The sequence below is a fragment of the Cynocephalus volans genome, chromosome 3, assembly GCF_027409185.1.
Source record: "Cynocephalus volans isolate mCynVol1 chromosome 3, mCynVol1.pri, whole genome shotgun sequence".
Taxonomy (NCBI): Eukaryota; Metazoa; Chordata; class Mammalia; order Dermoptera; family Cynocephalidae; genus Cynocephalus; species Cynocephalus volans.
In genome coordinates, this window is record NC_084462.1 from 73,448,430 (window position 1) to 73,473,064 (window position 24,635).

The 24,635-nt window shown below is 41.6% G+C and overlaps 1 protein-coding gene across 4 annotated transcripts in view; it reads right to left on the minus strand.

Annotated features, from left to right (window-relative positions):
* The window catches only part of DIS3L (DIS3 like exosome 3'-5' exoribonuclease), a 32,272-nt gene extending 8,880 nt beyond the window's left edge, over window positions 1-23,392 (minus strand). The window contains exons 1-9 of one of the 4 annotated variants that reach the window (XM_063088875.1): window positions 23,072-23,392; window positions 21,612-21,765; window positions 11,038-11,226; window positions 8,841-8,976; window positions 6,407-6,583; window positions 5,144-5,222; window positions 4,088-4,267; window positions 1,590-1,759; window positions 138-299 (exon numbers count right to left, since the gene is read on the minus strand). In XM_063088875.1, coding sequence (XP_062944945.1) covers window positions 138-299; window positions 1,590-1,759; window positions 4,088-4,267; window positions 5,144-5,222; window positions 6,407-6,583; window positions 8,841-8,976; window positions 11,038-11,226; window positions 21,612-21,765; window positions 23,072-23,210 — 1,386 coding nt within the window. In that variant the 5' untranslated portion in view covers window positions 23,211-23,392. Of the gene's footprint in view, window positions 1-137; window positions 300-1,589; window positions 1,760-4,087; window positions 4,268-5,143; window positions 5,223-6,406; window positions 6,584-8,840; window positions 8,977-11,037; window positions 11,227-21,611; window positions 21,766-23,071 lie in introns of those variants that run through there. The other 3 variants (XM_063088876.1, XM_063088877.1, XM_063088879.1) reach the window with 3 other exon arrangements.
* Between the last annotated feature and the right edge of the window lie 1,243 nt (window positions 23,393-24,635).

Genomic DNA, 24,635 nt, shown 5'->3' on the forward strand with positions numbered 1-24,635 from the left:
AGATTTTTCTATTATCTGTGGCCTTAGACAGTGGGTCATTACATAGTACAAAGATTCGTCTTTCTTAATGATGAAACAAACAACAAAAGAAAAAGAAAATGTCTGTCACTAGACCAAAGGCCTCTGGAAAATCTGACCTGAGCTTCTGAGAAAGGGACAACTGAAATACTGTTTTCCACCAGGATGGTTGCAATTTCGCCTTCCAGATCTCCAATTCTTCCTAAAACACGCACAAAATGTCCATTTGGATACAGGGATGTTGACTCCCAGGAATCGATGCGCACAACCACCCTGAAGTCCTGCACAAAAGGAAAAAGTAAAACACAGGACAAGCATCAGGAGTTAAGTGGGTTGATTAGAAGCATCCAGCAAACAAGAGATAAACAGCAGTGAACTCCAAAGAGAGTGGCCAATTTGCAAATTGTGGTGTTTGGTGGGCTTTTGTTGCTGTTGTTGTTCTCCCTATTTTACTAAATTGCCAGATGGTATGTAAATTCTTGGCCAATGCCTTGAAGGGAGGTATTACCTCTCCACATCAAATAAGTGGGCTGTAAATTTTATTCTGATAAAGGAAGCCAGTTGCAATACATTTCTTTTTTAAAAAAAAGATGACTGGTAAGAGGACCTTAACCCTTGGTTTGGTGTTGTCAGCACCATGCTCAGCCAGTGAGCTAACCAGACAATCCTATATATGATCTGAACCCGTGGCCTTGGTGTTATCAGCACCACACTCTCCCGAGTGAGCCACAGGCCAGCCCTAAGTTGCAATACATTCTAGTTAACACTTGCAACACAAGGGAAAGACCCAGTTATGCATAGTCCAATTTAAGTTTCAAAACAAAAGTCTCAGTTTTTTGCATGTGGGAGTTACTTTTTAATTTCTTTGAAGTCTTGAAATGCTCTTTGGTGGGGAAAAAGGTATCAGTGTAAACTGAACCCCTCTGCCCCCAAATTCTGGCAAACCACGTAAAAGGAAAGCCTAATAGTGGTAACTGGCATTGGAGAACCCGCAATAAAGCTTCAAGAGGTAAAGGTACACCAACCAGGTTACCGGCTGGGGACATCCTGCTTTAGTGTCTTATTTACAAAATGGAAAATACCAGGCAAATTAAATTGGGCAATGCCTACACTCTTTGCCACAAGTAAAGGTTAATTTCTAACTTTCTTGTTTATGTCTTCACTCAGTGCTATATTCCTTTATGGATAATCAATTCTGTGAAGTACCACTACATCATCCCTACAGGGCAGAGTGACTGTATTTCTATATTGCTTGCTAGAAGAAAGCTTGTTAGTGTTGGCAAAGTCTATCTATTGAAAGTTTCTGTGCTGGACAGCTGGATAATGTATGTTCTCTCTGGTTGTCCTACAAAGCTCTTTCTAGGACAATTTCTCTCTTGCCTTCATTTATTAACCATGGACTACTTAATACACGGTTCTTACATATTTAGAAGTTTTAAGAAACAGTATCACAGAATGCCAGATGACATCAATAATTTCTTTCTTCTTATGCAAAGGAATTAACAATTCTTCCTGGCACCCCTCAAAAGCTGGCAAAGACAGGAGAACATGAGAGGTGCAATGTCATCTACCTGGAGGGCTTCTGCTTGCTGGGTGCTAATTCGAATTTTAGGAATTCTGTAATCCCAAGGTGTAACTAGGATTTTCTGAGCATTTTTGCCCTGAGATTGGACCTCTTCTTTGGATGGAAATGTCACCACATAATCCCTCCAGTTCTTCTGAAGGATTCCTACCACTCGACCTTTGGGAAAACAAAACAAAATAAAGCATTAATTAGTTAGATGTCACCTATCTGGTCTCTAACCAGCTCAGCAGTAAGGAAGAAAACCAGAAAAGCAATGCCCCAGTTTTTCCAAGCACATCCACACAAGTCAAGAGATGTTTAGAGATTTGTCTTCTTAGCATTTTAAAGATGTATGCTTTTTTTAAAGATAAATAAATTTTTTTGTAACACTGTCAGTATGCCCTTTCTTTTGTGGGGCCTGATGTGACATTTGGAATCAATTTGTCTCACTTTCTCTTTGCCATTACTTTATCAATCTCAGGTTTCAGTACACTGGGAAAAGTCAATGATTTCTACTCCTTGAAGTCCATGCCCTCTGCTGTACCTTTTCGCTTTCTGGCATTCTTGCAGCAGCCAAGCTCATTTGGTCCATTATAAACACAGAAGATTATAAAAATCATAAGTCTAATACACAACATTTTTAATCATCACTGTTTGGAGCTAAGAAAAAAATGAAACTTTAATGGTTAAAAGTGCTATCATTTTTCATTTCATAAATATTTATTGAGCTCCTATCAGGTACAAGGCCCTGTTCTAGGAACAGGGAAGACACTACCCAAACAGACAAAATTCTTGATTTCATAGAGTTTACACGAAATCAGATTGGGTGTTTGTGGGGGTGGGAAACAGACTAAAAAATGAATATATGTGAGGTAGTGATAATTACTAAGAAAGATACAAAGTAGAGTAAGGTGACCAACAGTATGGATGGCCAGAAGTGGTAGCTATTTTAAATAAAGTGACATTTGAGTGGAGACTTGAATGAAGTGAGGAAAACAGATGTGAGGATGTTTGGGGAAAGCTTGACCCAGGTGGTGGGAAGAACAAGTCAGCTATATGGCGAGAGCAGGATGATGAAGAGGAAAATGAGGTGGCCCAAGCTGGTGGGATCTTTGTAGGTCATGGTAAGAACTTGGGATTTTATTCTAAGAGAAACAGGAAGCAGCCACTGGAGAACTTTGAGAAGAGACAGGACAGGACCCAATTTGCTTTTTAAAGGATCCTTGTGACTCTGAGTACAGAAAAGACTATTCCAGGAGTGAGGGTAGGAGCAGGGAGGCCAGTGAGGAGGCTGTCACGATAATTCCACCAGCGGTGCCAGTGGACTGCATCAGGAGAGGTGTGGTGGAAGTGTGGGACATGACGGAATTCAGGCCATACATTAAAGTCAGAGCTGGCAGGATTTCCTGATGTGTAAAAAAATTCAAGCATAATCCCAAGGTCTTCTGGTTTGACCAATTCTAAGAATGAATTTGCCATTTACTTCAATGGGGGAACACATGGGAAAGAGCAGGTTTAGGGGTAGAAATCAGGAGTTTGTTATCAGGCGTGTTAAGTTTGAGATGCCCGTTACACACCCAGGGGAAGACGCCCAAAAGACAACCGAGTATACAAAACTGGAAGCCAAGGGAGGGGTCTGGACTGGAGGTACAAAACCAGAGGACTGAGTGAGATCTCCGGGGAGGGAGAGAAGAGAACAGGAGACTCAGAGCGGAGCCCTTGCATACCCCAGAGGACAGGAAGATGGAGAAGAACCAGCAAAGGAACTGAGAAGGAGCAACCAGTGGGGCAGAGGAACCAGGAGAGCACGGGAATCCAGAAGCCAAAGGAGGAGGCAGTGATCCACCAGCCAAAGGCTACTGACCAGTGCGGATGATGAGAACCCAGAATGGACCAGTGCTTTGGCAATGAGGTCACTGGTGACCTTGACAAGAGCAGGTCTAGAGGTGTGGGGGAGGGGAGTGTCTGAATGGCATGCAAGAGAGAAGCAGAGAGAATGCAGAGATAACTGTCTCGCTGAGTTTCCTCACAAACTGAAGCACAGCAAAGGCACGACAGCTGGAAGGGATGTGGGACCTAGTTTTTGTTTTAAGATGAGAGATATCACAGCACATTTGGGTGCTGATGAGATTAAAATTAACCTGCAGATCGGGGACACTGATCATGCAGGAGAGACTATATCTTATATTAACATCTGTTATAGTACAACATGGAGAGTATAGTTAGTAACAATGTATCGTATTCTTGAAAATTGCTAAGAGTAGATTTTAAGTGTTTTCATGGCAAAAAAATCTGAGTATGTAAGGTAATGCATATGTTAATTAGCTCAATTTAGCCATTCCACAATATAGACATATATCATGTTATACACGATAAATATATATAATTTTAATTTGCTAATTTAAATAAATGAATAAACAAATAAGTATAGTATTTTTAGATGGCTAAGGACAAACATAACTCCACAGGACAATGGATAACACTGCAACTTTGCAGCTGGCTCACCTGTAGGCATGGGCTCACTTGGGGACTCGCCTGAGGCCTTGTCATCACTGTCATTCTCACACAGGGCGACGGTTCTTCCTTTCCATTCATTTTCAGGGAGCAGTTCCACAACTACCACATCTCCATGAATCGAGCGGTTTCGTGCCTTCATCCCGTGGATTAGAATGTCACTGACTAAACCTGCGTTTGGGGCCGCACAGAGAAACCCCATAAAGCCAAGGGGGTGCCACGCTAGTGAGGTGTTTCAAACATGATATATTTGAAGTCTAATCAGCATTCCTGCAAGTAGAAGTTTCTTCCTTTCAAAGGTGAAGTCAAATGTCTTTTGTTCAGGTTAGGAATGAAGAAATGCTCCCACCATGTCACCACATAATGTGCTTTCACCCGGGCCACCATCCTCAATCACCTCTCTTAAAAAAAATTCTTCCCCACCCCATCACCTTTTCAGGTTCCCTGCATGAAACTGTGAGACTACACTGGAATTGTGTCACGCACCTTCAGAACCCTACACAGCCAAGGGAGTGGTCAACAGCCTGAGGAACTAGATACTGCAGAACTGATGGGCAAAAGCACATGGAAAACCATTGTTCTTCATTCTCCTTCAACTCGGCCATGCTCCTGTGACTGTCAGGTGTTTTTCTCCCACTCAGTCAGTAAAGAACTAAGAACTATATTATGGCACAACTTATTTATACATTTTTATAACTTTTTAAAAATGATTCCAATAAGGCAATATAACACAGCGAGGCAGTACAGAGTAATGTCTTAAAATCACAGCCAAACTGACTTGGCTGCAAGTTCAGCTCCACCACCTACCAAGTGTGTGACCTTGGGCAAGTTACTTTGCTTCTCCAAATCTTGGTTTAAGTTTATTGCAATAAAATCAGAAGTTACAGACAAAAATCTAGGATTAAAAACCCCACAATCCCACCCACCAAATGTACATGGGGATATGACATGGCACATGTAATGTGACAATTTCAACTTTGCTTTCTTCATTGCATAGTATCAGAACAAAAAAATAGGATGGAAATTCATGTAAGGTTTATACTTTACCTGAATCTTTACTGCTGGTTCCTTGAAGTCGAACAAAAGCTTCTATTTGTGCTCTGTGTTTGTTGACGTTCAGAATTCCCTAAAATCATAATCAAAAATCAATGTGAAAAAATTTCTTTTCTGCCTGGTTTGCTTCCAAAAGGTCCAGTTTTTAAAAACTATGTGAAAATATCCCCAGAATATTCTTATAAGATCTGTGATCCCTTTCTTTAGGAATAATATTAATCACCAAGGTGTCTTTTCTCCAGAGAAAATATATCACTTTGAATTACTCCTAGCTATACCAGGTGCTGAAAGTACCAGGATCTATATTACCGAAGTGATGAGTAGTCTTTTAAAAAAACCTTTATCTCAAACTATCCTCCCAGGAATGTCATAAACTTTATTACCAAGTTGGAAGCGTTAGCCTGTTTAGGCATACTCATTTAAAATATCCACACTTTGGGCCGGTCTGTGGCTCACTCGGGAGAGTGCGGTGCTGATAACACCAAGGCCATGGGTTCGGATCCTATATAGGGATGGCTGGTTAGCTCACTGGCTGAGTGTGGTGCTGACAACACCAAGCCAAGGGTTAGGATCCCCTTACCGGTTATCTTTTTTTTAAAACAAATAAAAATAAAAAATAAAATATCCACACTTTAGGGAGGGAAGTTAGTGTGGTGTTCTCATACAAATCTTCTGAAATGTAAAATCCATGATTGAATGCTTCTGTATCTTGACTGTGGTGGTAGACACACAAATCTGTGCATGTGATAAAACTTCATAGAACTACACATACACACAAAATTAGTGTGTGTAAAACTGTCGAAATCTGAGCAATAATTTTATCTGATCCCTTCCCAAACCCTGACAGCATCTGGGTTCTAGGTCCTAGAGGAATTGAAAGGGGCAGGAAAATGGCAAAGGAGTTAAGCAAGTACATTTCACCAATTTTACAATGTTGCCAAACCTTGGTATCTTGATTCAAAAATATGTGTTTCTTCCCTAGTGACAGTAGGCATTTACAAAGCTACTTCCACACTCCACTTGTGTGATGCTCAATATGTAACACAATTAAGAACATCACAGAGTAGCTTCAAACTGTCCAGCCAATGACTACAGGAAGAAGGATTCTCAAATCACCTCAAACATTGACAGCCTGGCTTACTCACACCCGTTGTGTTTATGACCTTTGAAATTAGAGGCTTGTGCCGGGAGGCAAATGAAGAAGAGAAGAAAACATACTGACTGGTCCTGATGCTGCTTCTTCATCACCACCCTTACCTGGATGTAGCGTCCAGACTTGATCCCGGCTTCTAGCACTTCCAGGGGAAGATGCTCTGGGTACTCCTTGCCATGGCTCTCCTGACTCTCATTCTCTCTTTCCCAGCGAGACTGAAGGATAGAATTGCAAAGCTCATGGGCAGCCTTTAAATCAGGCCAAAAATTGTCCAGATAATCCTGCATTTAATAAAGGCATAGAGAAACATGGTCGGAAATTATGAATCTTCATTATAGTACTACCACAAAAAATCCTAACTAGGAACTGCTGGCATGCAGTTTACAGGAAGTGTTCAGTGAGCACCACTTTCCTGAGCCTCACACTACCGTCCTTTTTCTACCATCTCATTAATCCCTAAGTTTTGCCAAAGGAACTCCCAGGGCAACCCTGCTACCATCAAATGTGTCCACCTCCCAGATTACCTTGCACCTTCAAATCTCCCTCTCTCCAAACACACCCACATGCGCACCTCTAGGCAGCCTGTCTTTACATGTATCTCGTTGCTGCAGGCAGTGGCCTACAGACAATGGGGAGGAAAAGCACCTCTGTGTCATTCTTTTCTCTTTATATGTGATTTTAACTCAACTTTAAGTCTAAGGTAGAGTCTATCACATTCTTTTTTCTCAAATTGAAAAGAAAATAAATTATCCTTATTGTCAACTCCAGCATTTCTCCCACTGATGTCAGGGTCCTGTTCAAACTGTTTCCTTTCTTTCCCTAATCCTTCCAGAAGTTCTGTCAGCACTAATGACAGTATCCCAATTCCATGGTCACTATCACTTATCAACACCAAACTTTTGTCATTATGAATCACCTCTTCAAAAAGAACTTATCATCTTGGCTCTTTTCCATCTAACTTCAAGTTCCTACAGAACATTCTGCGCTTCCCTCTCATCTGATCTTCACAGTATGTCTTTTTTTCTGTTATCATTCACCTCTATGAGGCCCTTGGTCACACAGTTTGCTTAGAAACGCTATACAAAATAAAACTGTACTATACTGTTGGACTACAAAGAAAAGTAATTTTCACAAAAAGCAGAAAAATGTAATTTTAGTCAACTGTCCTCTGCAGGAACAAGACATGATATATTGCAACAGAAAAAACAAGTGACACTGCCATTAATATCCAGCGCCCCCAGAATTCTCTCACATGCTAGAACACTTTTTTATAGCAGGGCCAAGAAAATTCTATTGGCAAATCTTTAGCAATACATGCACCTGAGAACCCTTATAGAATCCACAATTCAAAATCCAACTAGGCTTTCTGTAAACTGACAGGGGTAATGGAGGGCCTCATTCTAGTTTTTGTATCAAAAAACAATATCCAGGGCCGAGCCCATGGCGCACTCGGGAGAGTGCGGCGCTGGGAGTGCAGCGACGCTCCGGCCACGGGTTCAGATCCTATATAAAAATGGCCGGTGCACTCACTGGCTGAGTGCCGGTCGCGAAAAAGACAAAAAAAAAAAAAAAAAAAAAAAAAAAACAATATCCACCAGTAGAACTTGATTGACCAACCAGGCAGACAGAAGAGAACAGTAATTTATTGAGAGATTAACAGTCATCCTATGCTCTGAAAAGGAACCTGAGAGATAGGAAGAATAGTGTTGCTAAGACAGCCCAAAGAAACTGTCACTGATAATAACATTACTGTCTGTGATCTGTACCAAGCTGACCGACAGCCCTCACATAAATAAAATCACAACTTGATCCCTTCATTTATCCCTACTAACCCCCCAAAACATTCATAAGTGGGGAAGAGTAAGGAACAGCTGAAAAACAAGACTGGCTTTTAAAATGATGTGTTTTGTGTGTGTATTCAGAAAAATAACTTGGGATCCAATATAGCATGGTGGTTAAGAGCTCTGGTGTCAGACTGCCTGGGTTCTAATCCCAGCTCTACCATTTCTACTGTGTGACCCTGGGCAAGTTGCCCAGCCTTTCTGTGTTTCAGTTTCCCTAACAATAAGCTGGGATAATAACACCTACCGTGTTGGGTTGTTGCAAAAATTAAATGAAATAATACACTTAGAACAGTGCCTGGTATAGATACATGTTGGCTATTACTATTAGGTGGAACCACGTAAAACTGATATTTTATAGGTAAAAAACAACCAAATACTGGCAATTTTATTCAATCTATTATCATCATCATTACTATTACTGTTATAACGATAAACATTAGTTTACTGTCAGCAGGGGGTGGTTGGGCTGGTCTTGAATGCTGCGGGCCTCACAGTCACAGGAGTTTGCCCAAATTTGCCAAAGTCAAGCTTAATTAGTTAGGAGTAAATAAGATATAGAACTTTGTAAAATCTTCCTTTTTTCTTTATTTTCTCTTTTCTGTGTTGCCAAAGGAATCCAGCACGTTATGGGCCTTCTTTGGAAATGAACACACACACAGACACACATAGTTACATACACATCAGCTGAAAATACCTTGAAAGAAATCACAAACACTCCTTCTGTTTCACTTCCATACTGCTGAATTGCCTCTTCATCTTCTGTCACCATGATGATTGGCATCCTGTCCTGGCAGTGGTGATAGTACCAAACAGCTGCATTGTATATGCTCCTGGAAAAGCAAAAGGCACTTGAGCAGACAAACACAAGCTATTGTTCAGAATTTCACCCTTGGCTTTTAATCTGCTACCCTTTGGTCTGTATAGACAACCATTCATTCATTCGTTCAACAAATACTCCTTGAGTATCCGTTATAAATAAGCCCTGGGCTGGTGTGCTGGGGTATAAAAAGCTGATTCAGAAAGCATTGAGGGGGCCAGCCTGTGGCTCACTTGGGAGAGTGTGGTGCTGATAACACCAAGGCCACGGGTTTGGATCCCTATATAGGAATGGCCAGTTGGCTCACTTGGGAGGGCGTGGTGCTGACAACAAGTCAAGGGTTAGGATCCCCTTACCGGGTTATCTTTAAAAAAAAAAAAAAGAAAGCACTCGACGTCTCTTCTTCCTTAAGACATCCAACCACCATAGCAACCCCTTTCATTTCTTCATGTGGCCTGGAAACCATGAGGCTCTACCTTCCCTTCTTTTAACACCCTGCATTCGGAGGAATCAGCCACATAGCACCAAACAGGATAACAAGCTACGCTATGTGAGGCTTAAAAGAAATAAGTCTTTAGCTAAGAGAAAAACTAGACTGTAAGTAGCTGAAGACCATAACCTAGTAGGGTCTGATATGGAGCTGCATGAAATGCCTGGAAATCTTCCTGAAAAGAACTTGAATTGGGAAACAAGAGTCTAGGTCTGGAGAACTGTGTTCAAGACTGGATTATGTTTCCAATGAAGTGCACAAAGGTGGATGGTCCATTTCTGTATGCATCTGTTTCTCTTTCTGTAAATGAAGAAGGTATGTAAGGTCCGTTTAGTTCCAGATTTTTAACAATTCAGCCAACATTTACTGAGTACCTGCTATGTGCAAGGCTGTGTAGTTAGGCTGATCATCTGAGTACTCACATGTGGCCCAATCTGGAGAAAGATTTGTTTTTCCCTTTCTGGTGTTGGGCCATGCGGGAACCTGGGGACTATAACTAAGGCGTTGGTATATATCAGTGCTTATTTTGCTTTGGGGAATTAAAATATTAATGGTTCTAATAAATAAATATTTACAAAAAAAAAAGATGATTTAAATGCTTTGTACAGATAAGACATTTTAAAGCTTAAGGTCTCTTTTGTCCCATACAGAAGAGTACAGCAAAGGCTACTGGTGCCCAGCACCTCCTGCACTCTAGGCCCACCTCTGAGTTTAGCTGCAGCTGTGGTTGACAGTTGCATCCCACCTCAAGGTGCCACTGAATGGAGTTAATACCCCTGAGGAGGGGCAACTAACAAAATGCTCTACTCTCTGCCCTTCAAGGTGACTTCTGAGGCACATTCTACATGCTTCTCAGAGGCTCCCAGCAGGACTGACTGACCCTTCATTTCCCACAGCAGTAACCCATCCTTCACTGTTTTCTCTCTCTCTCAGCTCACTCTCCCCACTTCCTCACTCCTGCCTGAATCACTTCCACATAAACACTCAAGGGCTTGCTTCAGGCTCTGCTTTCAGGCAGACCTAAACTAAGACATTACATTTCTTAAAAGAGCTTTCTCAGAATTAACCTACTGGTTTCAGTCTAATAAGACTGGTTAGGATATTAGAACAAGCTTTTCCAGAAAAATTGAGCAGATTATCTTAGCTTAAAAGAATAATCCCTTCCCCCCTATTCTCACACAAGCCTTAAAGTTATAACTTCTAGATCATTGGCATGATCCTGATAGCCATTAGAGTCTGGGGCAAACTTACTCTGGGTATCTATGCGTCCCTAATTACAATTTTGTGTGTGTGTGTGGCCAGCCATGCAGGGATCAAACCCCGAACCTAGGTGTTCCCAGCACCACGCTCTAACCAACTGAGCTAACTGGCCAGCCCCCTAATTACAGTTTTTAAAATATATCAATGATGTATTCAAATGACAAATCTAAAATATTGACATGTTAAGCATTTCAGTGTTAATCAAGGTTCCAGCATAATTGTTGGTTTATTCCAGCATACTATCTAGATCAACTCCCAAACAGCCAATGACGAGAAAATGAAAGAAGATGATTGTACGAAAATGACAGTGATTCAGTGCCATACCTGGTCTGCCACTTTTCCATGGACTCTCCCCTTTCCCGTGGGAGATAGCAGTACTGCTGGAATTCATTAGCAAAGAGAATGCAATCATGACGCGCATCCTTCATGAGGTTTCGCAATTTGTTATACTGTCTGTGACACAGGAGAAAAATAAATCTAGTACAGCAGGTACTCATGTACTGCCATCTCTTGCTAAGGATCAAAAAAAGATGAGGCATTTTAGAGCAAAAGATTGATTATATAAAAACTGAGAAACATTTATTTATATTGGCCTTAGTGTACTCAGCACTACAGGGCTGCTATTGTTTCTTGATTTTGTCTGCTAGAAAGAGCAGGACCTAGTTAATTAGTTTGCAGATCAGTTAACCCCCTATTCTCCCCTTTCTCCTTCAGAGACTTCTGGTCATTTGATTATGTAATTACACCATCCTGTCCTGCTAGCCCCCTCTTCGAAGTGTGAGTACACTGAGGCAAGCGGAGAGGTTAGAGCTTCATTTTTGTATCTCACTTTGTTCTATAAAAGGCATTAAGCATTAATACATTTTACTTTTTGCTGGCAGCACTAGAAAAGGACATGTAAGGTAAATAGGTTTAGTGATCTATCTGTGAATTTTATTTATGTAGCCACCATGATTTACATAAATGAGAGCTAGCCTCATCTGTCAGACAACTAACAGAAAGTTGTTAGGTTTTTCTCACTGAGAGATCCAACAATGCTAGCCAAAGTCACAAATCAAATATCAAATCTTATATGGGTCAGTTTCTAAGATGGTACTTTACAATAGCCTACGTAATATGAAATTATAGAAAACATTCAGTTATTTTATTTTATTATTTTTTTATTTATTTATTTATTTTTTTTTTTAAAGATGACCGGTAAGGGGATCTTAACCCTTGACTTGGTGTTGTCAGCACCACGCTCTCCAAGTGAGCTAACCGGCCATCCCCACATGGGATCCGAACCCGTGGCCTTGGTGTTATCAGCACGGCACTCTCCCGAGTGAGCCACAGGCCGGCCCAACATTCAGTTATTTTAAAGGGAGTCAATTGTTTATTTAAAAATGGACTCATATTAAACCAGACATTAAGTTAACACAGAAATTATCCAAGGTAGACTTCTGGCATTTAATGTGTTTTAATATAATAAAGTTTGGTCTTTTAAAAATTATTTATTTATTTATGTATTGGCTACAGAATGGTAGCAGGGATTGAACTCTGGACCTTGGTGCTGTCAGCACCACACTCTAACCACCTGAGCCAACTGGCCAGTCTATAATACAATAAAATTTATACCATCATCCCCGCCTCCAGTCGGCCACCATGGGTTTTAAAAAATGAGTCTTTTCATCACAGCAAAGGCAGAACTCCTTAACTTGTCCTGTCTAAAGAAACACTAACCACCAACATCTGCATGGCCTTACACTTCTTTAGAAAACAAGAAATACTAATTTTATTTTCTTAGTAACGCTAATTTTGAGTCACCTTAAAAAGAATTATCAAGTACCAGCAACTTATAAAATGTCATAATAAACAAAGAGATTCAGTTTCATTTCTGTGAATGGCAGCTTTCCTTAACAGAATTCCACTTGTGCAAACAAAAGCTGCCCCTGGGGCTGGCCTGTGGCTCACTCGGGAGAGTGCGGTGCTGATAACACCAAGGCCACGGGTTCGGATCCCTATATAGGGATGGCCGGTTAGCTCACTTGGGAGAGCATGGTGCTGACAACACTAAGTCAGGGGTTAAGATCCCATTACCGGTCATCTTTAAAAAAAAAAAAAAAAAAAAAGCTGCCCCTGCCAAGATGCCCAGAACATATTAAATTGGTAATTTCCCCACCTTCACAAAGACACATTTAAAACTCCTTTTACAAAGCCTCTTGGAAGAGTCTACACTGCACTGTTACCAGTGGTCAACTCTGCAGGGCTGTATGGCACAGCCTTTCATTTTCTGCTTTACACATTTCTATAATGCCTGAAATTTTTTAAACAAACATTTATTTGTTAAGCAGTAAAAAATATTTTTGAAGAGATTTCATAAACATCTATAATTTATTATTTCAGAAAAAAAAAACATTGAAAAAATGTTGCCTATTCTTCCCGATCTCACCTCCACGGAAGTTTTTGCTCCTTTTACCTACCATCACATTCTATACACCCCTAACAAAGCACTTGAGCTTATAGTGGTTATTTGCTTACAGATGATCTCCCTTGCTAAACATTCTTTATTCAGCAAATATTTGCTGAATTCCTTCTATGTGCAAGTTCTCTTCCTGGGCGAGGTAGGGCCACTGCACCAAACGCCCTTGGGGACAGCATCTAGACATCCACTGCATCTGAATAGCATCCCTGGAGTGGGGCTGTTCCTACTCTGCAGCAGCCCTGATCCTGGTGAAGGAAATGGAACCACCCTTTCCTCAAAAAAAACAAAAATAAAATTACCATATGACCCAGCAATCCCACTTCTGGGTATGTACCCCAAAGAACTGAAAGCAAGGACACAAACAGGTACTTGTACACCCATGTTCATAGAAGCATTATTCACAGTAGCCAAAGGTGAAAGCGTCCCTAGTGTCCAATGATGGGTGAATGGATAAACAAACATGGTATATACTATTCAGCCTTAAAAAGGAAGGAAATTCTGACATATCCTATAACATGGATGAACCTTGACACAATAAGCTGAATGAAATAAGCCAGTCATAAAAGGATAAATGCTGTGTGATTCCAGTTATATGAGGTACCTAGCTAGAGTAGTGTTTTAGTCCGTTTTGTGTTGCTATAACAGAAATGCCTGAGACTGGGTAATTTATAAGGAAAAGAGGTTTATTTGGTTTACGATTCTGGGACAGCTGCATCTGGCATGGGCCTCAGGCTGCTTCTATTCATGGTGGAAAGTGGCAGGCAGCTGGCGGGTACAAGCAGATCACATGGCGAGAGGAAGCAGGAGAGAGAGAGAAGGTGCCAGGGTTTTTTTAAGCAACGAGCTCTCGTGGGAACTAATAGAGAGAGAACTCACTCATTAATCCCCACTCCCCAAAGAGTAGAAAGTAGAATAGGTATTGGTAGCTGGTGGGTTAGGGGGAGGAGTCAGTATTGTGTTACGGGTACAGAGTTTTAGTTGGGGAAGATTAAAAAAAAAGTTATCTTTTTATAACTTTCTAAAGTTATAAAATGGATGTTGGTGATGGTTGCACAACAATGTGAAATGTACTTAGTTCCACTGAATTACACACTTAAAAATGGTTAAGATAGTACATTTTATGTATGAATATTTTACCACAATTTTTTAAAACAGCTAGGGGTGGGAAGGCTTCCTGGAGTAGCTGACCCCTGAGACCTGAAGGATGAATGGGAGCTAGCTAGACAAAGGGCCCGTGGGAGGAAAATGGAGACAGAATGTTCAAGACAGGTTCATCTTCGTATCTTCAGTGCTTAACCCACAGCAAGTGTCAGTAAATGTTTTCCAAATGAATAAATGAATGCACAACCCTACGAGACAACAGTGACCCAAGTCCAGGATAATAACGTCTCTGAATAGACTCTGACATTTTCACAACCCAGTTTCCCTTTTGCTAGGCTCCATGTATATCACTGCATTTGTTACTACATCTTCACTTTAGGCGCAGGGATTCTAGAATTCTGTCCTCCCCAAGTACTGATGTTCCACAAGCCAGACCCAGGCATTATCACCAAATAAGAGTAATGGCAATCCTTTCTAATATTTAGAAAACTATATAGTAACATAACAAAAAGAATTTTCTCAATTTTAAGTTTCATTCCCATATATTTTTATTAGACTTTTAGTGCATGCTCCCAATCAGTCAGCCACCTATCAGCCAGATAAAACAAATGAATAAGTGGCATGAGAATGTTAATGCAGAAAGCAGGAAACAGTGAATTACTCCGAGTGTGACAGCTGGGTTTTCTTGTCGACATGTGGGTTTATGGTTATAATTTAATAGTGCACACATACAATATAGCAGTATTTTTTGCTAGTCAGGATTAGCAGTATATATGATAGCATCAGATATATGAGTATCCTGCATGGAGTCAACAAAGAGCATCATCGTGCCTTGAACAAGTTTGCCCAGAGTGACAGGAGAATACACACAGTCAAGTACAATAAAATTTTAAAACTTAGGAGTTTTAAAAAATTCCAGTCTTGGGCTGGCCTGTGGCTCACTCAGGAGAGTGTGGTGCTGATAACACCAAGGCCATGGGTTCGGATCCCTATATAGGGATGGTTGGTTAGCTCACTTGGGAGAGCGTGGTGCTGACAACACCAAGTCAAGGGTTAAGATCCCCTTACCAGTCATCTTTAAAAAAAAAAAAAAAAAAATTCCAATCTTACGAAAAACCCTACTTTCCCTGGACTGGTTTCGAAGTTTTCAAAACCTCCATCACCTAAACATCTCAAATAATTTCTTAGGAGAACAGTTAATTTTACCTTCCTTTTTTTTTTTTAAAGATGACCGGTAAGGGGATCTTAACCCTTGACTTGGTGTTGTCAGCACCATGCTCACCCAGTGAGCTAACCGGCCATCCCTATATGGGATCCGAACCCATGACCTTGGTGTTATCAGCACCACACTCTCCTGAGTGAGCCACAGGCCGGCCCCAATTTTACCTTCTTTAGAGTGATTTTTTACTATTTTAATTCTATGGTGACCTTACCTACAGATGCAACACCCCCTCCCCCTGCTGACTGTACTCTCTAAGGATGAAGAGTAGGTGTCCCACAACCTGTAGGAAGATGTACGAGCAAGTGAGTTCTGTTCTAAATGTGTTTCTTCAACTACGTTTTGCAGAATGCTGGTAGGGTCTCACAGACTTACTTTCAGAGGTCCCTGAGTTTTCCATAATACAAGTTTATGTTTCCATTTATATTAGACGATACTCTCAAAACACTTTCATGGAGTACATTTTGGACCTTCTGAATGACTGCCTTCTAGCTGCACTGCCATTTGGCATCGGGTCCTGCCCTCCTCTCAGAAGCTCAGAGACACCTCAAATTCTGGGCCTTGACACACCCCGCAGCAATTCCTCCTCTAGTGTTCCCCCTCTCTGTCCGGTTATGTTAGCCAGAACCTTAGTGTTATCTTGCCACCACCTTTTCCTCATCTTATATATCTAAACCCATCACTAAGTTCTATGGATTTTTTAAAATAACAGCTTTATTGAGATATTACTCACATTTCATAAATTTTACCCTTTGAAAACGTACGATTCAAAGGTTTTTAGTATAGTCACAGAGTTTTGCAACCATCACTACTATCTAATTCCAGAACATTTTCATCACCCCCAAAAGCAACCTGTATCCTAAGCTATCATTCCCCATTCCCCTTGATCCCCAGCCCCTGGCAACCACTAATCTGTTTTCTGTCTCTGTTGATTTGCCTATTCTGGACATTTTATATAAATGGAATTATACAGTATATGATGTTTTTATGTGTGTGTCTGGCTTCTTAGCATAATGTTTTCATCCATGTTGTGGCATATATCAGTACCTCATTCCTTTTTATGATCAAATAATATTCCATTGTATGGCTATACCATATTTTGCCTAACCAGTATCAATCAATAGACACTTGGGTAAGTTTCCATTTTTTGGCTATTATGAATAAAGTGGCTATGAACATTTGGGTACAATGTTTTCAGTTTCAACGTGGACATGTTTTCAATTCTCTTGGTTACATACTTAGAAACTTTTATAGATTTTTACCTACTACATAGCCTTTGGAAATACCTATTTCTCTCCACCTCTAATCTACCATGGTCTCTCTTTTGAACTAAAGCAATAGCCTCCTCCCTTTTTTTCTCCAGGTTTCTTCTCCACCTGGCCCAGTAATCCTAAGACAGGAATTGTATCATTTTATCCCACCCTGCTTAAAACCCTTCCCTGACATCCTGAGGCCCACAGGCCTTCCATTTGATGCAGGCGTTGTTTCAGTTTCTGGAGTGCCACATCCTCCCTGTCCCCGGACCCTGCACAGGCAGCTTCCTCTGCCTCAAGATCGCCTCTCCTTTCTCTGCTGGCTTTACTTCTACTCATCCACTAGAGCTCAGCACAGGCCTCTCCCTCCGGAAAGCACTTCCTCACTCCCTGACTAGTTTGGGCTCTCCTGGTGCCACGTCCCTGTACTTCAGTGCATTTGGCAGCTGGCTGGTGCGGGGAACAGAACTCTTGACCTTGGTGTTACAACACTGCGCTCTAACCAACTGAGTAACCGGCCAGCCCCTCACAGCCGCAGTCCTACACCCTGTCTGTATGATTACCCTATTATTGTCTGTCTCCCCTCAGGACCATGTCTGCTTTTGTTCACCTCTGTATCCTCAGTGCTAGCAATCTCCGACACATATAGTCTCTCAATAAATATCTGTTGAATAAACAAACACACATCTGAATACATGAATGTGGTGGACTGGAAAGCCTTAAAGAGTTAACAAGTGACCCCTAATTAAATAAACATTTGAAGATTGTTAGATCGCAGAATGTGTGATTATTCTGAACAGAGACTTGACATTATTCATACTGTTTTGTACAATACACTTATTTGAACAGGTATTCTCTGCTTTGGTATTATTGAAATCAAAATAGAAAGTCCTATTCAATATAGAACCAGATTAGAGGCCAGGTCTTTCTGTTGTTAAACCCAATTCTGATGAATGTGTTTCAGTGAAACAATGTCACCTGCTGCATTAAATTAATGTTCATTTGCACTTTTCTGATTTTGTACCTTTGTTTATTTAATTTAAAGGTCTGAAGGGGCTAGTATCTTGAATATATAAGGAACTCAAACAACTCAACAGCAAAAATACAAATAACCCCATTTAAAAATGGGCAAAGGACCTGAACAGATATTTCTCAAAAGAAGAAATAAAACTACCAACAAGCACATGAAGAAAATCTCAAAATCTCTAATCATCAGAGAAATGTAAATTAAAACCACAATGAGATTTCATCTCACTCCAGTTAGAATAGCTGTTATCAACAAAACAGAAAATAACAAATGCTGGTGAGGATGTGGAGAAAAGAGTACCCTCCTACATTGTTGGTGGGAATGTAAATTGGTAGTCATTGTGGAAATCAGTATGAAGCTCCTCAGAAACTAAAAATAGGTCTACCTTATGATCCAGCTTTCATAGTACTGGACATATACCCAAAGGAAATGAAATCCATGTATCAAAAAGACACCCGTACTCCCACGTTCTTCGCAAAGCTATTCATTATAGCCAAGAGATGGAATCAACTTAAACGCCCATCAACGGATGAATGGATAAAAAAAATCATGGTATACATACACAATGGAATACTATTCAGCTATAAAAAGAAATGATATCCTATCACTTGCAGCAACATGGATGGACCTGGAAACCATCATGTTAAGTGAAGTAAGTCAGGCACAGAAAGACAAATACGATATGGGCTCGCTCATAAGTGGAATAAAAAAAAAAGTGGTTCCCGCAGAAGTAGAAAGTATAGAATAATAATGGTTACTAGAGGATGGGAGGGGAGTGGAATAGGGGGAAGAGAAAGGGTAGAGTAACAGGCACAAAACTATGCTATCTATTCTAAGTGAATCATTGTGCAGCATAAGCATGTAATGAAACAACACACTGTACCCCACAAAAATAAATATAAATAAAATTTTAAAAGTAATTTAAAGGTCTGATTTTGATTTTTTAGGGTTGCATTAAGTACTTAAAAATGAAGACTCATACATATATTTATGTTTAAACATATTTAAATATCAGTACAATAAAATAAACTAACACCGGGTGTCTAGGAGAATTTTTTTCTTTTAGAAACAAGGTTGACACATTACTCATATTAAGTAACACTGATATATTGGATGGGGAGTTAGATGATCTGACTTCTTACATCTCTTCAACTAAAATATTCTATGATTCCAGTCTTATATACTGCCAAGAAACTGAGACATGAAATGTTGAGACTGAGGCTATACAGAAGGAATTCAGGAGGGAGTCAAAAGGAGAAAGCGAGGCATCCTTATACCAGACACCAGATCAGACCAGGTATTACTAACTGACAAAGCTTTCCTAAATAATAATGTTCCTAAAAGCATTCTGCTTACTAGCATCTCGAAAATCTCTAAGGAAGAACTGAAAAACAAAGCAAAATGTTTCCCAACATTAAAAGAAGCAAAAAAGGGTTGGTCCTTGGTTCACTTGGGAGAGTGTGGTGCTGATAGCGCCAGGGCCATGGGTTCGGGTCCCCATATGGGATAGCCGGTTGGCTCACTTGGGAGAGCGTAGTGCTGACAGGACCAAGTCAAGGGTTGGGATCCCTTACCGGTCATCTTTTTTAAAAAAAAAAAAAAAAAAGAAGAAGCAAAACACCAGAGACCTTTGCTAGGCCAAGTATGGGTAAATATATAAACAGTTGGCTGGCTGGTTAGCTCAGGTGGTTAGAGCATGGTGCTGATAACACCAAGGTCCAGGGTTCGATCCCTATACCAGTAAGCCGCAAAAAAGAAAAAAAAAAAATTCACCATACAAAAATGATAAGTATGTGAGGTAATGCATATGTTAATTATCTTCATTTAGCCATTCCACGATGTATACATATTTCAAATTATCATGTCATACGTCATAAATGTATACAACTTTTATTTCTCAATTCTTATTTCTCAAAAAAAGTCAAATGACTTACACTACATTTATGAGGGTTAACTTAATAAAGCAAATCTCCTGGATCTTATATATTCAATGGCTATCATCAACTTTATCTGCTTTTTTTTGTTGTTGTTTTTTGGGGGGGTTTTGGCAGCTTGCCAGTACAGGGATCTGAACCCTTGACCTTGGTGTTATGCTATAATTGATTTTAAAGTTAGCTTTCAATACATGGCACTTCCTAGGGCTTAGGCCATTTTGGTCATTTAGCCACGTCAACCTGAATGCACCTGCTGGTTGCTTAACAGGTAAACAAAATGCCAAGTCCCAAACTTGCTGATTCCTTTTCCTGCCTCTTCTTCCTCTTCATATTCATAAAATGCCCTTTAAGGCCAGTCTCAAACCTATTTCCCCCAGGAGGCTTTCTGGCCTAATCCTCACACCCCACATTTACTTCTGCGCCTTGCATAATCCATATAAAATTATCCTTCCGGTGGTTGAGGTGCTTCATAATTAACTTCTTGTTTCTTGCATCTAACCCCAACAAAACAATGGGTTTGTTGTGAGAAGGACTAAGACTTCTTTTTGTACTCCCCAAGGCCTGGAACTAGGAGCTCAAAAAGTGCTTACCAAATGGAAAAACCAGAGTGTTATCATATAGGCCTTTTTCATAACTCCTCATCTTTTGTTTTCACATTTAGTATATTCGGAGACATGGTAAAGCAGTGAAAAACCAATAGTTTTTCATCAAGTTAACTACTTTTGAAATGTTCAGGAGAAAAAGCATTTAAATTCCAACTCTTTGCCTTTGAATGTCCCAGGAATTGGTTTTTAAAACAGTCCTTAATATTAAAAATATTTTAGAAAACAGAAGTTGAAAAGGCTCACAGTGTGTTAGCAGTCCAAATGATAACGACAAATTGATTTTAGTAGAAGAAATTGAAATACGACACCTTGAGCAGCATTTAAACCTGGATGTGTATAAACATCTATAGCGTAGTGTCTGAACAAAATCAACTTCAAGCTCATTTTTAAATATTCTATCTGAAAAAACCTGTACACAATGTAGTTAACATACATTTTTTTGAACTGAGCATATAAGGACAATTTATCATTTTCATATACAAATAAAAACACTTCATCTTTTACTAGCAAGATCTGAAGAAACCATACATCTAAAAAAGAGAATAAACACATGGTTTCTGCTTACTAAATAATTTGAGGTGTTAAGAGGTTGGATATGTAATTCTAATGTGCTATTTCCATACAGCATGAAGTTCAAATCATAAACCTTTTCTCAACATTAAATTAAGCAAACCCATTTGTTTTAGAGTATTTTCTTTAAAAGGTGAACAACTATTCTTCATTTAGGCACAAGGCAAGTCTTTTAGACTGGTTTAATTAGAAATCCTTTGTTTAGCAAATACAATTACTAAGGCTGGTAGTTACACTAGTAATCTAAAATTAAAACAAGCTATTTCCGATTTCATTGAATAAATCATCACAAGTACGATTTGCATCCATAATAAAGGAGTCTAAAATGTAAAAATCAAGTACTCTTTTTCCAAGAAAATAATGTACACTTCTGAAACAATATATCTATAAAGAAGAAGATTAAATAACATACATTATCAACAAGAAAGAAGTAATAACACTGCTGCTATAAAAATGCAAACCAAAAGCCAATTCACACTAGAATCTTAAATAACCACATACTGGGGACACTGCAGTTTATTGATCTACAGTCAGATCTTTGGGCCAGGTGTCGAAGCAGAAATATAAAATAATGTTAACTGCATTCTGCATTAGCACAAAGAATACCAAATTAGTTCAAAAAGTCCTTTCTGACAAAATAATATATCCCTCCCCTCCCCCTCCCGCAAGGGACCTTTCCTAAGGGGGGAAAAATCCGTGCCATAAATAAATAAATGCAAAACAGATACCTCCTGCCTCTTTGATGCTGCACAGCTTGACAAGCCGTTTGCATGAAAATAATTCCCTTCAACTCAGGAAATTCAAGGATCTCAAGGTAATCTTGAACAACTTTCCAATCTGGGATCACATAATGAGTCACATCACTAGACAGGAGTTTCCCATCTGAAATATAATCCAAAATGTAAGAGATCAGACGTTTTCAACCTGGTTTATAACTATTTCAATGTTATGGTGCCCCGGTATGCAAAATAACTTCCAGTCTTAACTCCACTGAGAAGTTTTTAAAAGACAAGACAAATCTACCCGGGTAGAGACTCAAAGTTCAGGTAAATTCAGCACCTTCGTTTTTTTGGAAGCTGTGATAAATACAAGCTCAACGTGGTTTATGCTGTTGCCAGTGATGCAGGAGAGAATGGCTATTTTAAAAACAAACATATTTTCAGCATAATCTGAATATTTCTGCGTTGTCATCATTAACATACACTCACATTTAAGTGGAGCACGCCAAAATATATGTTAACCTCTGTGTATGCCCAGCAATTGCAAGTCGGTTCTGTGTCAAGCTTCTGAACATACTCAGAAGTCTCCAAGGGCCAGAAAGACTGAATTGACTAGAAAAGATGCTCAGTGCAACGAATGGCCAGTGCTACGGTTTCCAGCCAGCTCGCGGCTGAGGGAGCTGGCCAGCCACGCTGCAACTGAAGTCTAACCAGAAGCTGAGGTTTCCAAACATTCGCTGAGAAGGACCCCCATGCTCATCTCCCACCATGGGAAAACAAACAGTAACCTTCATCGTTAAATCCGCCACCCTTGCCACCCAGAAACGAAGTGGGGGAAGGTGTGGGGTACAGCAGTCCCAAATCCAACTTTCCCATGACCTTCCTCTACAATGAGGCCCCAAATAAGTCACAAATCCCACAGTGATGAGGGCCGTGCACCGGATGCACGTCGAGGCACCAGTGCGGCCAGGCCACGTTTGCTGGGAGCAAAGCCGGCAAAGGCAGGTGCGCAGCAGCAGCTCCCCGGGCCGCGGACCAGGCCACCGGCAGCCTCTCAATAAAGGGTTCCAGCTCCGGACCTCCCCTCCTCACCGCCACGCGAGGCTGGGGACAGGAAGCGGCAGGTCCCTGCGCCCTCAGGCCGCCCTGAAAGCCCGAATCACCGGGCCTCCGGGCCGTGCGGGCGCCTGTCTCTCCCGCCCTTCCATTGGATCGGGCGGAGCAGGCGGGGAGTCCCTCGGGGGGCGCCCCAGAAGCAGCGGACCAGGCCGCTCGCTCCCGACCCGCCGTAGGGCTAGAGGCGACGCCCGGGGGCGGGCGGAGGCTACTGGGCCTCGGAGCCGGCGCCACTGCCGCCTCGCGCTCCACCTTCGGGCCGCGCTCTTCCGCTCCGGCCCCGGCCGCCTTCGCTCCCGCCCGGCTCCCCGCACTCCGCCCCGGCCGCCCTCGCTCCCGGGCCCGGCGCTGACCGTTGCGGCAGGCGGAGGGCTGCGGACAGAGCGGGCTGTTGCAGGGCACGCTGGGCCGCAGGTAGTGCTCCCGCACGATCCGCAGCGTCCGGCCCTGGAAGGTCCGCAGGAGCAGCACCTTCTCCCGCTTCTGCAGCATGGCGGCGGCGCTCCGCCCGGCAGAGATACCGACCGCGCGAGGCCGCCCCGAGCAGCCGGGAAAGCGGCGGGCGCGGCGCGGCGCGGGTGGAGGCGAGGCCGCGGCTTCGGGCCCGCCCCTCGGTCCTCGGCGCCCGGCCGGCCTGCTTCCACGCTGGGCCGGGCCACTGCCGGCGCCTCGGGGTTGAGGCCGGAGACCCCCTCCGCCCATCCCCCACCCCCGGTCTTTTCCTCCCCCGCCTAAGGATCGTCCCATCCGGCAATTGCCTGGGGTCAGGGAGGGGTGGAAGCAATTCCCCAGAAAGACTTAAGAAGGTTAGGATGCTATGCGGAAGCTGGTTTAAAAGTCCTACGAAGAAGGCCGGCCCTTGGCTCACTCGGTAGAGTGCGGTGCTGATAACACCAAGGCCACGGGTTCGGATCCTACAAAAAAAAAAAAAAGTCCTACGAAGAAAGGTTTGGTGCAACTGTGAAGGATTATCATATTTTGTTTCTACCCCCAGGTCCGTATGGAAATGGGGCTGCCGTTTTAATATGAAGTAATTATTAGTGTTCTCTGTTCGTTGCTCTTGCTATCTGTAAAAGAGCTAAAAATTCGGCAAATAAGCCAGGCAACCCGTCAGCCCAACACTTTTTTCCCTTAGGAAAGTCATCTTTATTTTACATTTCATGTATTTTTAAATGCATGTAGAAATTAATGCTGGTAAAATGAAAACCAGCCCCTTTCCTTGAGGTAAACACGGTTCAACCCCAAAATTATAGTATTTGCAGCCTCTGGCAAAGGAACTTTCCTTAAAACTGCCGTTGATACAGTCACAACGTACTTGTTGGTAGTTCTCGGTAAGGAGGCTCACTCACAGTCTCTTCTGAGATCACACACCCAGGGCTGGATAGAACCCACTATTCTTCCAAGCACTCGAAAGACTTTTGAGCTGCACCAGCAGCTGCACATACAAGTGTCCCATTTGATTTTCACAAGGCGAAGGAGTGGGGCATTATTAGCTCTATTTTACAGACTATGAAATAGGGCAAGGGAGGTTAGGTGGCCAGCCAAGGTTACCCAGTTATTAAGTGGTGGACTCAATATTCAAGCCAGAATGTGGCTGAATCCAAAGCAAGCTCTTAAGTAATAACCGTGCTATTCACAGATGAGTAAAATATAGGTCCTGCTTCTAAAGAGTTTATAGTCTATGTGGTGAGCTGTAGTAGGCAGCTCAACCAACTGGCTGGGTACATCAGAGCTTCGTATGATGCTGTGATGCCCTGTAGGATCTCTCATTTCAGTCTAGGGGACACAGTAAAAAGGGCCGCAGTCCCTCACTCATTATGCTTCTATGTCAAGTTACCATGCAGTGTGAATGACGTGAATGATATCCAAGACGGAACTGCACCAATTAGGAAAACAGCACAGAGCTGGTCCACAGGA